The 16,262-nt window shown below is 57.4% G+C and overlaps 1 protein-coding gene across 1 annotated transcript; it reads right to left on the bottom strand.

Annotated features, from left to right (window-relative positions):
- Window positions 1–1,787: 1,787 nt before the first annotated feature.
- ATP4A (ATPase H+/K+ transporting subunit alpha) lies at window positions 1,788–15,648 on the bottom strand. The gene is made up of 22 exons (XM_025368444.1): window positions 15,614–15,648; window positions 15,380–15,523; window positions 15,204–15,263; window positions 14,264–14,467; window positions 12,359–12,472; window positions 11,901–12,153; window positions 11,361–11,629; window positions 10,560–10,758; window positions 10,144–10,253; window positions 9,929–10,063; window positions 9,248–9,440; window positions 8,506–8,681; window positions 7,273–7,409; window positions 7,036–7,186; window positions 6,761–6,929; window positions 6,517–6,671; window positions 5,298–5,421; window positions 4,647–4,792; window positions 3,047–3,180; window positions 2,613–2,714; window positions 2,437–2,528; window positions 1,788–2,237 (listed from the first exon to the last, which is right to left on the bottom strand). Exons 1-22 carry the CDS (start codon window positions 15,623–15,625, stop codon window positions 2,209–2,211), a joined length of 3,108 nt encoding a protein of 1,035 aa, XP_025224229.1. The 5' UTR covers window positions 15,626–15,648; the 3' UTR covers window positions 1,788–2,208.
- Window positions 15,649–16,262: the final 614 nt, after the last annotated feature.

Below are 16,262 nucleotides of genomic sequence, written 5' to 3'. Positions count from 1 at the left end.
GGCCTCCCAAAGTGCTGGGGTTATAGGCATGAGCCACCGTGCCCGGCCCATGATTTTTTTTTTAAGGTTAGGCCTAGGAAAGCTCGCTATGACTGTCTCAGTGTTTCCGGAGGGAGCATTTGCCCTCAGACAGGGCAGCCGCCATCTAGGCCCACTCTTTCTCATTGTTTGGAGTAAAGACAGGGTCCACGGGTCTCTTGGGAGCTGGGAGTGATTGATCGCTTTGACTTTGATGTGGAAACGAAGTAGATGGGGCAGTCTATCTGGGTGGACTTGTGACAAGGTCACTTTCTCCCACACTTCCATGCCCCACATAGCTCTTCACATACATTGAGATAAGTGTAGGTTGCAGAAATTACCAGCTGGAATAATCCCAGCTTACATGGGGTTCAGGGAGAGAGACTGGAGTGGTTAGGGCTGAGTTGGCAGAAGACGGTGAAGCCTGGGCGGTTGGACTGTGGGGAGCCAGGCTGCAGGTGATCAGGGTTATGATGGGAAAACACCGGGTTGTGGGGATCCAGAGGAGCCGCCTGGCCTGCCGTGGAAGCAGTGCGGGCTCCCCTGAGCAGAGGACATGTGAGCTGAGACCTAAAGAATGAGTGACTGGGGCAAGGCAGAGGTAATGGTCTTGAGGTCAGAGAGGAGGCCTGTTTTTCCTAAGGGAACATAACTGCTTGGAATGAGTTCAAGGAGGCTTGTGAGACTACAGAAGCTGGCAGGGGTCAGATCACAGAAGGCTTTGGGAACCATGGAGAGCTCTAGGCAGAGGAAGGACAGGGTCAGATTTGGCTTTAGGAAGCTCTGCATGGCTGTTGTCTGGAGTGGGAAGGCTGAGGCCAGGAGGCCAGGGCTGGACGAGAGCGGGGCTGGTGGGGTTAGGGTAGTGACTGGAAGCCAAGCGGAGGTGTTGGTGATCAGTGGGCTGTGTGTATTTATTTACCGGCAGGGGGCGCCGTGGGGTGGTAACAGGTAAGGGAGGAGTAAAGAGTTCCAGGATAACTGGAGTTTGGGGCCTGTAAGCCCGAGGGTTTACTACGTTTCCAAGGGAGAAGGGACCACACTGATGAGACAGTGGGACTATCAGATTGGGTCAGTGCATGGGTACAGGTATGGGGGGTATGGAGGATGATGAAGAGGCCAGTGTAGGTCACCTCCGACACTGGGGGAAGCTGGGGACAGATGTGGACCTCACGGCAGAAACAACTGAAGCCACGCGGGTCTGGGGGGCTGTGGTCACAAGGAAGGAGAAGCCCAGGACCTAGCCAGAGAAAGCTACATAAGAAAGAGGAAGAGAAGTGAACAGAGGGGCTGGGAAAGGAGCAGCAGAGGTGGGAGGTGGGGGGATGGGGTTAACCTTTCAGGTGAGGGGTGTGAGGAGGGGACCTCCAGGAGTTGTTCAGGAACTGGCCATTTCTGGGACAGAGGAGTAAGCAGGTAGACTCAGAGAGGAGACACTGGTGGGGGGTGGGGGATGCTTGATGTGGAAATGACTTGGGCCCCCTTGTGTATGGGAGCCCCCAGGAGGGAGAAGGGTGCTAAGAACAGAGAAAGCCCAGAGGTGATGGGGGGTGCCTGTGGTCACGGCCCAGCTTGCCTTTAGATGCCATGACCCTGGGCAAAGAAATAGGAATCATTTCCCCCAAGGCAGGTTTATTGAGCACCTACTGTGTGCCAGGCTGTGTCCTAGGCACTGAAGGTATAGCCCTGAATAAACAGCCCCCATGTGTAGGACTGTGGAAGATCACAAGTACTAATGAGAGACGCTGAGGACAGTGCCTGGCACCGGATACAGCACAGTCAGCGTGAGCTGGTTTTATTACCATCGCCCAGGACACAATCATGTCTTTAACGAAGGGCCCCCGGGCAGCCCTCCTGCCTGGACTGGAGTCCTGAGGACAGAAACACCCTGCAGGAGCGGCCAGCTGTACTCCCTGTCAGAGCCCCACCGCCACCGCAGGTGGGGGCTTTCCCAAGGCCAGCTCAGAGGACTGCCCAGGTGCTGCTGCTCCGGGAGGTGCAAACTTGGGGATGGGGGAGGGGAGTGGGCAGGTCCCTCCAAATGTGGGGTGCCATGGGCTGCAGAAGCAGATACTGGTGGGGCTGGGACTCTTGGTTGCTCAGATGACTTGGTGGCTGTCCAGAGGCTCCCACGAGCCCTGCCCCCACCTGCTGTGGCAGTTGCAGGGATGCTTGAAGGCAGCCGTCCCTCTAATAGTAGAGTTCCTGGTCCCACCAGCCTGGGAGAGAGAGGGAGAAAGGAGACTCAGTGCTGGGGGTGCCACTTAGGCAGGGCCAGGGGCTGAGAGGTCGGAGGTTGGTGCTGGTTGCTATGGAGGGTCAAGGGCTTGGAGGCCAAGTGTTGAGGATCAGAGGTGGGTGCAGCTGCTCGAAAACGTTTCAGTCACCCGCCCCCAGGCCCTCAGTCTCCACACTCACTCCCTGGGCAACAGCGAACTCCAAGCTTCCGGATCTCATCATAGACGAAGATGAGGATGCCATAGGGCAGGGGGACCAGCCACCACTGGAACCTGAAGGCACATGGCAAGGTGAAGGCCATCCCAGGCCTGTGCCCCACAGCCCCCTCCCTCTCCTGGCCCCTCACAGCCTCTCACCGAATGGGCATGAAGTTGAAGATGTTGGGCATGCCGGGGCAGTAGCACAGGAAGCAGCCGATGCAGACCTGGAACACGATGGCGATCACCAGGATCTTATTCCTGGGGATGGGCAGGATAGGACAGGCCATTAGGAATTGGGGACGTGATGCCAATCAGGATACTGTGGGTCAAAGTAGGTCAGATGTCAGCAGCAGCAGGGAGGTGTTCTACACACTGAATACTGGAGTGGCCAGGGCCTCTCAGCACCACCCCTTTAGTGAAATGAGGGGGCCATTGGGAGGAGCTGTTGATCAGTTAGAAAAGTTTTTTGGCATGTCAGCGTCTGGCACCGGCACCCGCTAGCATTTGCCGGCTGTTCTAAACCACAGTCAGGATCTGATGGGAGTTGGGACCAGGGGTTGGAGGGCAGGAATGGGGCCCGCCAGGGACACCTGAAGAAGCCTTGCTGGAAGGCAGAGAGGCGGCGCGTCTTGCGGATGAGGACATCGGCGATCTGGCACACCTCGATGCTGATGAAGAACACGGTATAGCAGGTGTACTGCTGGTACAGGCGCTGCCCGAATGTCTGCAGGCCAGGGGCAAACGGAAACAGCCTGAGTCCAGCCTGAGTCCCGGCGGAGAGCCTCTGCAGCCCACCGGGCATAGGGTCCCAGGGCCGTGAACCCCTAAATGCTCTCTCTGCCTTGCATCAGAGGGTGGGAGGTGGGGGGAAGGCGAGAGGCAGAGTCTGTCAGGTATGCAGGACCCCAGACTGGGGCCCAGAAACCTCAGCCTAGCAGAGCTTAGATGACAGTGCCCGGGAAAACAGTAGGCTGGGCCGACTGCTTTCATAGTGGAAGTGGGGAGGCACCCAAAAGAAAGGGCCTGGGAAAGGGGAATTGAAATCCTCAGATGGGATCTGCAAAGTCCAGTGACTCCAGGGGCCAGGCGGATGGCAAACATAGGTGAGGCAGGCACCGCAGGCCTTTGGGGAACAGAGGGCACGTGCCCCATTTAAAGGGGGCAGCCACTATGCAGCCCATTTCTTCAACACAGCTACTTCTTTTTTTTTTTTTTTTTTTTTTCCTGAGATGGAGTCTCGCTGTATCACCCAGGCTGGAGTGCACTGGTGCGATCTTAGCTCACTGCAACCTCCAAATCCCAGGTTCAGGAGATTCTCCTGCCTTAGCCTCCCAAGTAGCTGGAATTACAAGCATGCGCCACCATGCCTGGCAACACAGCTCCTTCTAATACCAGCTAACTGTGGGGATCCCCGACTGCTCCAGTGTTGCACGTGCATTAGCTCATTTAATCCTCTGGGTAACCCTAGGAGGTAGATCAGTGGTGCTGGAACTTGAACATGCATGAGAATCCCCGCAAGGGCTCCCAGAGGGCTGGGATAGAGCCTGAGAATTTGCGTTTCAAACAGGTTCCCAGGTGATGCTGATGCTGCTGGTCTGGGAACAAACTGAAAACCACTGAGGTAGACTTTGGTATTCTCTCCACTTTGCAGGTGAAAAAACAGGCACAGCGAGGCAAAGCAACCTGCCCAGGGTTACACAGCTTGTGAGGAGCAGTACCAGACCATGAGTCCAAGCGGTCTGGCTTCAATGTCTATCTTAACCATGACAGAAAATGTTTAAGGGAAATATCCTCATCTGTATGGAACTCTACAGCTGAACTAAACACATCTGCTGGCCAAATCTAGCCTCACTGTGCTCCACACCTTCATTAAAATGGGCCACATGTGCAAATACCCTGTGAAGTGATGCTGTAGGGAAAATAGCAGACTAGAGGCCTGGTTCCACATCTGAGATGATGCATTAGTGTCAGGGCAGAGACACCCATCTGCAGTTGCCATCATCAGAAGCAGGAGTTTGCAGCTGGAGATGGTGGGAAAGGTCCTGGCCCCCAGAACTGGCAGGGAGTCTGGGTGTCCAGGATACTGTGGCTGAACTCAGTCACATGTGGAGGAACAAGTGGGCTGCACATAAGGCAAGTGGCCCTGGGAAGGAGGGAGCCCAGGGATGGGAGGGATGGGGCGAGGCTCACCCACTCCTGGCCGTAGCTGTCCTGCAGATCTTGTAGGTGGTGGTCCTCCCACTGCGCCCGCAGCCCCACGCACAGCAGTGGGAACCAGCCCTCCTGGGCCATGGCCGTGAAGTAGTCAGTGAAGCCAGCAAAGGACTGAATGGCACCTGGAGAGAGGCAAGGGGACACAGGGAGACAGAGATGGACACAGAGACAGGGACATGGGAAGAGAGGGACATGGAGAGACAGGGACACAGATACACAAAGGTCAAGGACACACAGACACAGGAAGAGAGACAAGGACATGAAGAGACAGGGACACAGATACACAAAGAAGGTCAAGGACACAGAGACAGGGACGCAGAAACAGAAAGAGACACAGAGGCAGAGAGAGACAGAAGCAGGGACAGACAGAAAAAGACACATCCAGGACCCAAAAAGACAGAAATAGGCAATGACAGGGTCATGGAGAGCAAGGTCAGAGACAGAGCAGGGACACAGTGGAACCAGAGAGATCGTCACAGACAGAGACATGGAGGACAATGGAGACCCAGGACCAAATGCAGACACCGAGGTCCAGAACCAGCCAGAGCCCAAGGCAGAGCCTGGGGCAGGCGAGCAGCCCAGCGCAGAGCCCCCCACCTCCAGGCTCCCTGGCCCATGGGCACCCACCAATCTGGAAGTAGGAGTAGGCAGCCAGAGGCTCGTTGACCAATCTGTCGCGCTTTGGGTTGCGTGGACGCAGGTGCATGATGTCACTCTCGGCTTTTTCATACGCCAGGGACACAGATGGGAACTGGCCAGGAGTGGAAGGAACTAGGACTGAGGGTTTGGCTGGGCCCCTGTGCCCTCCACTCCGGGTCCCCCTTCCCCCACTTGTGGGCAGGAACAGGACTGAGGTTAGCAGGCAGGACCTGCAGGGATGGCACAGCCATACCAGCCTGGACAGCCTGGGCCCCACTGACCCCTGGGTGTTGGCATCCTGGTGTCCATCTTCATAAGAACATCTGCTTTTATCTTCTCCCTCTGTCTCCCTCTCTCTCTTTTTCTGTTCCTCACTCTGTTTCTCCGTCCCTGTCTCCGGTGTAATTCTCTTGTGACTGTCTCTGCTTTTGTGCGTTTCTACGTTACTCCCTATCTCTGTGTATCTTCAGTCTCTTAGTGTCACTGTGCCCCCTTATCTGCTTGTGCCTAGAGTGGCAGCAGAGCATACTGACCGCGATCACAGGCCGTGGGACCTGTGACTGCCCGGACTCAAGGCACAGCCAGGCCACTTATTTGCCCAGTGACCTAGGACAAGCCACTCTACTTGTCTATGCCTCGATGAGCTCATCAGTAAAGTAGGGGTGATAGTAACAAAACTCATCTCATAGCGTGGTTAGGAGTACAATATTAAGGAAATGATTGTGTGTCTGGCCCAGAAAAAGCACTATGTAAATGTTACCAAATAAATACCTGTCAACCCAGCCATACCTCTGTCTGCATTCATGACTGTATCTGTGGCTCTTTTCCGTCTGTCTGCCATGGGGTCTATCTGAGGGCATTTATTTGTCCATGTCTGTTTAGGGGCACGTGTCTGTGATCAGGTTAGGCTAGATACCTGTTCTGTTTCCATCTCTGTCTGCGTATCTGTATCTGAGTCCCCGTGTGTGCATGTCGGCCCGGGCCTACCTGAATGTCCGCCTGTGTATGCATGGCTGTAGGTCTGTCCATTTAGGTCTGTCCACCTGCCTGCCACCCGTGTGTCCTGCACTGGCTGTCATTGCACACACAGGTCTTGTCTGTCACTCTGTGCCCAAGAGTGTCTGTGGTGGTCTCTGTCCCTCCTGTCCATCTGTGGGCAAGTGTCTCTGGGCACCCTGTGGATGGGTACCCTGGGCTATGGACTCACAATGTCAGTGCAGAGTTCGATGAAGAGGATGGTGATGCACCCGAGGGGCAGGGGCACGCTGACGGTGATGTAGATGAGGTAGGGCGTCAGCTCCGGGATGTTCTTGGTCAACGTGTAGGCAATAGACTTCTTCAGGTTGTCAAAGATCAGTCGACCTGTGGGGTCGGGCAGGCACCTCAGCCTCCTCACAGCCCTCTCCCTCCTGTGCCCACACCGCCTACCCCCTCCCTGGCCTGGCCCGGACCCTGCTCCACGCCTGTCACAATGGAGGCGAAGTTGTCATCCAGCAGGATCATGTCAGCTGCATTTTTGGCAGCATCCGAGCCAGCGATGCCCATGGCTACTCCGATGTCTGCCTTCTTCAGAGCTGGGGAGTCATTCACACCATCCCCTGTGACGGCCACAATCGCACCCTGCAGGCAGCGGGTGCAGGCGGGTGGGCGGGTGGTCAGTGAGAGGCCGGCCCAGGACCAGCCCCGCCCCTCTGCCCGCCTGCCCGCCCTCATCAGCAGGGCTCACCAGCCGCTGGCAGCTCTCCACGATCACCAGCTTCTGCTGGGGGCTGGTGCGCGCAAACACCATCTCGGGGTGGGTGCGCAGGGCTTCGACCAGCTCCGATGGGTCCATGTCCTTCAGCTGCATGCCATTGATCACACAGGCACGGGCGTCCCTAGGGAGGAGATGGGAAGACCTCACTGGGCCCTTAGTCTGTGCCAGATGTGGGGAGAACCCCGAGAGGTCTGGGGGGGGGCTTACTTGCGATTAACCTGGTCCACGGGCACACGGAGGCGGGCAGCGATGTCCTCCACCGTCTCACTGCCTTCCGAGATGATGCCCACACTGGCTGCAATGGCCTTGGCGGTGATAGGGTGGTCACCCGTCACCATGATCACCTGTAGGTGGAACCAGCGGATCCCTGACCCCTTCAGATCAGCCCAATCCCCCGTCCTCCCTGGGAGACATCTGCTGATACACGTGTTCATTTACTTGACCAAGCGTGACCACCTGCTACATGTCTGGGATATAGCAGAGACAAAAGAGACAAAAATCCCCGTCCTTGAGGAGCTGACATTCTAGTGCGGGTGACAGAAAATGAATTATATAGTATGTTACAAGGTGGGAAAAACATATTAAGCTTGGTGGAGAAAATGGTGACTCGATTTTAAGTGTACCCAGGGAAGGGCTTATTGAGAAGGTGACATCTGAGCAGAGACCTGTAAGAGGCGAGAGAGTTGGCCACATGGAAAGCTGGGGGAAGAGTGCTCCCGGGAGAGGGAACAGCAGGTGCAAAGGCCCTGAGGTGAGGACAGGCCCAAACTGTCGGAGGACAGCAGGGAGGACAGCATAACCGCAGAGGAGTGAACAAGCAAAGAGGGCTAAGGAACGAGCTTAGAAAGGTAACAAGGCCCTGATCTAACAGGGCCTTAGAGACATAGGAAGGGCTTGGGCACTGCCTGCCTGGCCTTGGGTTTCCCACCCTTGTTTTGTGTTTGGGGAACCACTCCTCTCCCCTAGACCATCGGTTGCAGTGAAGTCCCTGGCTAAGACTGGGCAAGAAAGCCCAGATCTGGCCAATCAAGGTCTTCCATCCCCCAGCCACAGTGACTGGCTCAGGGATGAATGAGTGACCCCATCTGGTGCTACTGAAAAAGAGGCACTCTCTTTTTATGGGGTGGCTAAACAGGTGGGAGTTAAGTTCGAGCTGCTTGAGCAGGGGTGTGTGTGTCCCCAAGTGGAGGGAGTGCTTGCAAATAAAGCCAGCAGAGTGAAGAGCAGAGCTGAGACATGGAGAAAGGAAAATTCCTAATGACCCTGAGCTCCTGGATCCAGCTATACTTGAAGCTTAATTCCCCAGAATTTTTCAGTATCATAAACCAGTGCATTTTTGCTCAAGCCAGTTTCAGGTAGGTTTGTCATGGGGTTCTTCAACCCAAATCCTGCTGCCATCTTCTGTCCTCACCCCATTTGTTCCTCCCCACAGTGGCATACCCGGATGCCTGCCGTGCGACACTTGAGCACAGCATCAGGGACGGTGGCCCGGGGTGGGTCAATCATGGATACAAGTCCCGCAAAGCAGAGGCCGCTAGATGGAAAGTTCATGTCCTCCACATCGAAGGCATAGCCGGGCGGGTAGTCCTTCTCATTCAGGTAGAGCTGGCAAAAGCCTGGCCGGAAACAGGGAAGTCAGGGAGGAGCCCTGGGCAGACCCTTCCTTAGCAGGGCCAGGAAATGAGTAAAATAACCAGGCCCCTTGCACCAAACATCTATGAATGCCTGACCCTGTGCTAACCCCTTCACTCACATTATCTGAATCTACCCTCACAACCACCCTTGAGGCCCATTCTCATCTTACAGATGAGGAAACTGAGGCTCAGAGAGGGGACATTTCTTGCCAGAGGTCACACAGCAAGTAAAAGGCCCAGAACTGGACCACAGATCTGTTTTCTAGGGTAGAGGCAGGGAAGTTTAAGGCGTCAGGACAAAAATTGGGAGAGATCAGAGGTCAGGATAAGGATGAAAAGTCCAGGTGAGGACTGGGGTCAAGGTAGAAAGTGAGGACAGACAGGGGTCAGGACTGGTACAAGGAAAGTCAAGGGTGAGGCTGTGGACTGGGACAGATCAGCCAGCAGCCAGGGATGCAGACGGTCAGGGCTCGGCCTGGCGGGGTGGGCAGGGTCTGTGCTAGCTCCTCCTCCCACCTACAGTCTCCTCCCCTGCCCAGGGATCTCACCGAGCACGCGTTCGCCCAGGCCTCCCAGGCTGAGGTAGGCGGTCTGGAAGGCCTCGCGCCACTGCTCGTCCAGCGGCAGTTCCTGGCCCTTGATAAGGATGGAGCTGCAGCGCTCCAGCACGCGCTCGGGGGCGCCCTTCATCACCAGCAAGTGTCGCGGGTCCCGCGGGTCCTCCAGCGTATGGATGGACAGCTGTGGGCGGGGAGGGGCGGGGATATGGGCGGAGGAACAGGGCGGGGCTGAGGAGAGGGGCGGGGCCGAGAGCTTGGTGCGGGGTCTGAGAGCTGCGGGGAAGGGTAAAGGTGAAAGATGGGGGCCTTGTGTAGAGAGGTCCTTGGTAGAAGGTGAGCTTTAAGAGGGGGCTAGGCGCATATTTGGGGTCCTGGGCGCAGGGAATGAACAGAATTAGGGTGCGGAGTTGCGGGCTGGGGGCGGGATTTAGAGAGCGAGGTGCTCCTCATGGAGAGTCCAGCCGAGGAGAAGCTGTGGGCGGGGCTGGGTGGTGAGAGGGACCTTGCCTCTGGTGGGCGGGGCCATAGGCAGAGCGGGAGATGGGGTGGGGTTTGGCTGCGGAGAGAGGAAACTGGGAGCGAAGCCCCGCGTGGCCCGCCTGATGTGGGTGTGGCCTGGGGCGGGGCCCGAGATGCGCGACCAGGCCGTGGGCGGGGCCGGCTGCGCACCTGGAACTTGTTGGTGGAGTTGAAGGGGATCTCGCAGACTTTTGGGAAGCGGTCGCGGTAGCCCATGGCGTTGCCCAGCGTCAGCTCCGAGAACTTGAGCAGCGCCGTCTCCGACGCGTCTCCGATCACGATGCGCTGGAAGCGGGCACCGGTGTCAGGGGCGAAGCCGGCTACACTTGCCTCCCGGGATTCCCTGGAGGCCCCCTGGCTCTCACCTTGGGCACGGGCACTGCATCCTGGCCGGACTTGAAGGCAGCGCGGTTGCACAGGGTGAGCACCCGGCACAGCGCCCGCCACGTCTCCGAGGACTGGTCAAACGTCTGCCCTGCAGACCAGGCGTCCAGGCTGGGTCCCGCATGGCGGCTCTCCCGGACCAGAACAGAGCCCCCTCCTCCTAGGCTCATGTCGCGGGCCCCCTCCCCAGACCTGGGTGGGATTGGGTTCCACCCAACCCTGAGGGACCCAACCCCAGGATGACCCTTCCCTCTAGACCCAGTAGCGAGTCTCCTTTGAGACCTGGAGCCGAGCCGCCCTGCCTTCGTACAAAGCCCTCACTACCTCCCTAGCCCCCTTCAGGTCTCCACCATCCACCAGATCCTGCCCTGGCGCCTGTGCCCTCCCTGCCCCACACCTGACTGGTCTTCTGTGGTGTCAGCTGTGTGGATGTGGTTGTCAAACCACAGATGGGACACAGTCATGCGGTTCTGAGTGAGAGTCCCTGTCTTGTCTGAGCAGATCACTGAGGTGGAGCCCAATGTCTCCACCGCCTCCAGGTTCTTGACCACGCAGTTCTTACTGGCCAGGCGCTTGGCTGTCAGGGACAGGCAGACCTGGGGAAGGGGTGAGCACCGCAGGCTGGGGATCCACCCTTGCTTCCAGTCCTCTTCCCCACCTCACAGAACCTAGAAGGCTTTACCCCAGCCGCGGGATTGCGTGTGCAACGTGCTTCTGCAAAAACCAGGTGTTTGTTTCTTGGCCCCAGCTTTTGTTGAGCCTGTGCTTTGTTTGGGACTCCTTCCCCAGTCTGCCCAGATACAGTAGCCAGGCCCCTCTCTGAGCTGTCCCAGCTGAGGTTCTGAAAATTCTCTTCACACAATCAAAATGAGAAGAAGAACCTTCCCCGCCCCTTCCCGGGGGCTGGTCTGGGGCTGGGTGCTGACTGTGGAAGGTCCTGTGACATGCTGGCTGCCTGCACAGGACCTCAGCCTCTTCCAGTTAAGGACCTGGCCTCATCGTCTCTGTACCCTCCATGTGTGGCAGGCTTGCATCAGGATGCACTTGCTGAATGAGTGGATGATGGGAAGGTGGGAGAGTGGATGGGAGCTGAGTGAACAGATGGACAGGCAGGGAGGTGATGGGGGAAGTGTGGAGGAAAGAACAGATGGTTGGGTAGGCCCCTCAGCTCCCTGCATTCCCACCTGCCCGCACTCACTGTGACAGTGGCCAGCAGCCCCTCAGGCACATAGGCCACCACGATGGCCATGAAGAAGACCATGGCCCGCAGGAAGGTGTAGCCAATGCACATGGCCACGATAAAAAACGTAGCACCGAAGAGAATGGCCAGGCCCGCAATGATGTCCACAAAATGCTCGATCTCGATAGCGATGGGCGTCTTCTCGTTTTCCACCCCCGACGCGAGCGACGCGATACGCCCAATGATGGTGCGGTCGCCTGTGTTCACCACCAGGCCCTGCGCGGTGCCTGCAGGGGGGCCAAGGAGTGACTCAGGCATAGGGGGCAGCAGTGGGGTGTGCACTGCCGTGTGAGCTGACGGACAGTCAGTCACCACCAGTGGAGGATGTGACCTGGGGAGAAGGGAGCGACAGTGGGAGACAGAGAAGCAGTGTGCCCCGGGGAGGTGGCAGTCATGCGGGGGAAAGACAGGGAGGCAGAAGCCCCCTGTCCTAGAAGGTAGCAGGAGAGGGACCGGTGGAGGCAGCAGTTACTGGGCAGGCAGGCCCAATAGACAGACCCTCAAGGCACATGGTGGAGAAGAAGGCGATGTTGCGGGTCTCCAAGGGGCTCTCGTGCGTGCACTCGGGTGAGCGGGTCTGCGGCTCGGACTCCCCCGTCAGTGAGGAGTTGTCCACCTTGCAGCCCTGGGCCGCCAGGATGCGGATGTCGGCGGGCACTCTGTCCCCGCCTTTCATCTCCACCAGGTCGCCCACCACCAGCTGGTCAGCGTTGATCTGGAACTTGTCTCCATCGCGGATGACAGTGGCTTGCTGTGGGGCAGGGATGCCAAAGTTGAGGTGGACTTTGAGGGGGTGGGAGCTGCTGCACATGGGGAGGTAGAGGATGGAGAGAACTGGGACCCATGGGGAAAGATGGAAGCCACGGATGAGGGGCAGGTTGAGCCTGATGGGAGGAGGCTACCCGAGCAGTCTGGAGTCTCTGGGATCTGGAGTGGCTGGGTGCTGGGGAACCCACCTGTGGCACAAGGTTCTTAAAGCTGGCGATGATATTGGTGCTCTTGAATTCCTGGTAGTAGCCAAAGCAGCCGGTGACGACAACCACAGCAATGAGAGCGATTGCCAGGTACAGCTGGGGACAGGGACAGGGCTGGGGTTATTCAGAGGGGCTGGAAGCTGCCTACCTGAGGCCACCCGCCTGCTCCCTGGGGCTCTGGTGTTCTTGGTTTTCCCCATGCTTTTCCCCGCCTACTAGGAAGCTCATGCACCATTCCCTGTAGCCTTTAGCCCCCTTCCTACGTCCCTCATACCCCACACTCGGCCTGCCCTGTCTTCTCAGTGTCTTGGGTTCCTGTGTATATTTCATATCCTCTGGCCCTGAATCCTCAATCTTCCGTGTCCCCATATCTGTGACTTGTGCCCCATATCGCTGTGTGCCTTGGTCTGACACATTCCCTTCTCCTGTGTCCCCAAGCCTTGCATTCCCCATGTCCACTGTCCCATGTCTCCTCCTGTCCCCATGGCCTGTATTCCCCGTGTCTCCAGTTTCACATCCTGGGTTTTCCATAATCTGCTGCCACCTTTGTGTCCTCTGGGCCCCCTTGTCCCTGCATCCTCACATCCCCATCCCTGCATGTGCTGCAGACCTTGTATGTCATGGTTTGTGTCCTCCGTGGCCATGGCCCCCGTGTTCCAGCTCCCCAGTCACTGTGTCCCGTGTCTCCCATGTCTGCGTATCTCCAAGTGCCCATCCTGTGTCCCACAGCCATGACTTTTCGAGCCTCTGTCCAATGTCACATGTCCCTGAGTCCCCATGTCCCTTGCCCTGATCTCTGCCATATGTCCAATGTCCCTTGCCTTGCACCTCCATTTTCTCTCTGTCTCTGTGCTTCTATGTCTCATGTTTTGTGTTTCTCCATGTGCTGTGTCCTGAGGCTTGTATCCCTGCCATGGTGTCCCATGTCTGAGTCCCAGGGTCTCCTGTTCTGCATGCCCCAGTCTGTCCTGTGTCTGCACTGCATGTCCTCTGCTTCCAAGTCCCATCTCTGTTTTTTTTTTTTTAAGATGTAGTCTCACTCTGTCACCCAGGCTGGAGTGGCAGTGGCACGGTCTCGGCTCACTGCAACCTCCACCTCCCGGGTTCAAATGATTCTCCAAGGCCGGGAGTGGTGGCTCTAGCCTGTAATCCCAGCACTTTGGGAGGCCGAGACGGGCGGATCACGAGGTCAGGAGATCGAGACCATCCTGGCTAACACGGTGAAACCCCGTCTCTACTAAAAAATACAAAAAAGTAGCCGAGTGAGGTGGTGGGCGCCTGTAGTCCCAGCTACTCGGGAGGCTGAAGCAGGAGAATGGTGGGAACCCAGGAGGCGGAGCTTGCAGTCAGCTGAGATCCGGTCACTGTACTCCAGCCTGGGTGACAGAGCAAGACTCCGTCTCAAAAAAAAAAAAAAATGATTATCCTGCCTCAGCCTCCCGAGTAACTGGGATTACAGGTGCCCTCCACCATGCCCGACTAATTTTTGTAATTTTAGTAGAGACGGGGTTTTGCCATGTTGGCCAGGCTGGTCTCAAACTCCTGACCTCAGGTGATCTGCCTGCCTCAGCCTCCCAAAGTGCTGGGATTACAGGCGTGAACCATGCGCCCGGCCTCCAAGTCCCATCTCTTACGTATTGCATTGCCATACTCTTTATGCCCCCACCTATGTCCCCATACCCGAGATTCACCCCAGTGTCCCTGTGTCCTTAGGTCTGCCCCATCCATATCCCAATGTCCTCCACCTGCCGTGACCCCTGTCTTGAGACTGCCTTTCGTGTTCCTCTATCCCCATCCTCCTCTGCCCCTCTTGTCCCAAGTCCCATTCTCAGTGTACTGCATTCCCAGGTCCCCATGTCCCGAGCCTGCCCCCGCAACATGACTCACATTGTCGTCGGTGGTGAGGTCCCCCTCACTGGCCTGGATGGCAAAGGCGATGAGGCAGATGGCGGCAGCCACCCACATGAGGCACTGCAGGCCCCCAGCCAGCTGCCTTGCGAACTTGACATACTCTGGGGTGCCCCGTGGTGGCCGCAGCGCGTTGGGCCCGTCCCGCAGCAGCAGCTCGGCAGCCAGGCTCGCAGACAGGCCCTGGGACAGAGGGGTAGGGCGAGGCAGTGCTGGGGACTTTCCTCCACATGCACACCCTGAAGGAAGCCCCCTGCCTCGGTTTCACTTCCCCAGCTCGGTCTGTCCTGCTCCTTCTCATCTCTTTGTCTCTTGATTCCTGCCCCCACCCCGTCTCTCCCTCCCTCCTTCATCTCTCCCTTTGTCTGTCTCTCCTCACTCACCTTTCTGTGTGTCTCTCTCCTGCTGCTCTCTCCGTATTTGTCTCTGCCTTTTCTGTGTTGCTATCTCTTTTCATCTATTCCTCTCTCCATCTCTGTGTCTAACCCTTTCTCTCTAATGCTTTCTCCCTTCTCTCCCTCTCCCTCTCTCTCCCTCTCTCCATCTCCCTCCCTGTCTCTTTCCTTCTCTCCCTCTCTCCCTCTTTCTCCCCTCTCCATCTCCTTCCCTCCTTCCTTCCCTCCCTCCCTCCTTCCCTCTCTCCCTCTCTCCATATCTTCCTCTCTCCATCTCTCCCTTTGCCTCTCCCTCTCTCTCCCTCTCCCTCTCTCCCTCCCTCTCTCCATCTCTCTCTTTCCCTCTCCCTCTCCCCGCTCCCTCTCTCCATCTCTCCATATCTTCGTCTCTTCATCTCTCCCTTTCCCTCTCTCCCTCTTTCCATCTCCCTCTCTCTCTCTCTCTCTCCATCTCCCTCCTTCCATCTCCCTCTCCCTCCCTCTCTCCCCCTCCCCTCTCTGTACCCTCCCAGTCTCCAGCTCACCTTGGTGGCACTGGTCTGGTATTTCTGTTCCAGCTCCGCCACTGACAGCTGGTGGTCATTCTGTGTGGTGGGGTGGGGCAGGATGCTTGTTCTGGGCTCTCCTGGCCCCCTCCCCACCCACTTGCCTGATTACCAGCCCACCCTCCAGCTCCCGCCCCTCCCCAGCCAGAGCTCACAATCTCCATCTCCTTCTTCATGTTCTCCAGCTTCTCCTTCCTCTTGCCACCCCCGCCGCCCGCCTTCTTCTTCTTGCTCATCTTGGCAGCCATGTCCCCGCCAGGGCCAGGACCCAGCTCCACCGAGTAGAGCTCGTAGTTCTCCTGGGGATGGATGGCATGGAGGGAGGGAGGCCTCAGATTCCACTGCAACCCCTGTCCCCACCACACCCCGGACCCCTGGGCCCCACTCACGGCCTTCCCCATGGTGCCTGGTGCCTGTGCTCCCACCCGACAGAGCCTGGGCCCGGACCAGTCCTGATATACCCGGGGAGGGCGGGGGGGTGGAGCAGAACCGCCCGACCACAGCTGATTACAGGGCTCCTTGGGGTGACCTCTAGGCCTGGGTGCCTCAGGCATTCCCTCCTGGGCTGCTCCCCCTGCCCAGATCCCCCCATGTCAACCTGCCCTGAGATCAGGGAGCCCCTGGGAACAACCTCAGCAACAAGAAGAGCAAACACAAGGTTTGCTCCTATGGGCATTGTGCTGAGGGCTTCCGTGTGCTAACTTATTTAACCTTCCAATAACCCTTTGAGGCGACAAGACCCCTTACAGATGGGGAAACTGAGGCATGGAGGGGTTGAGTCACTCTCATATGGCTCCGTCACAGGCTAGGATATAATGGAGTGAGAACCAGATCGGCTGGCTGCAGAGTGTCCTCTTTCAGTCTAAATAGCACATGCCTGAAGAAGCATGGAAGAGGAGGGTACTCCCACACTTCTTTTTTTTTTTTTGAGATTGAGTCTCGCTCTGTCACCCAGGCTGGAGTGCAATGGCGCAATCTCGGCTCACTGCAACCTCTGCCTCCTGGGTTCGAGCGATTCTCCTGCCTCAGCCTCCTGAG

This window comes from Theropithecus gelada, chromosome 19 (assembly GCF_003255815.1).
Source record: "Theropithecus gelada isolate Dixy chromosome 19, Tgel_1.0, whole genome shotgun sequence".
Taxonomy (NCBI): domain Eukaryota; kingdom Metazoa; phylum Chordata; class Mammalia; order Primates; family Cercopithecidae; genus Theropithecus; species Theropithecus gelada.
The sequence above is the reverse complement of the archived record's forward strand: the minus strand, read 5'-3'. Positions and strand labels throughout refer to the sequence as shown.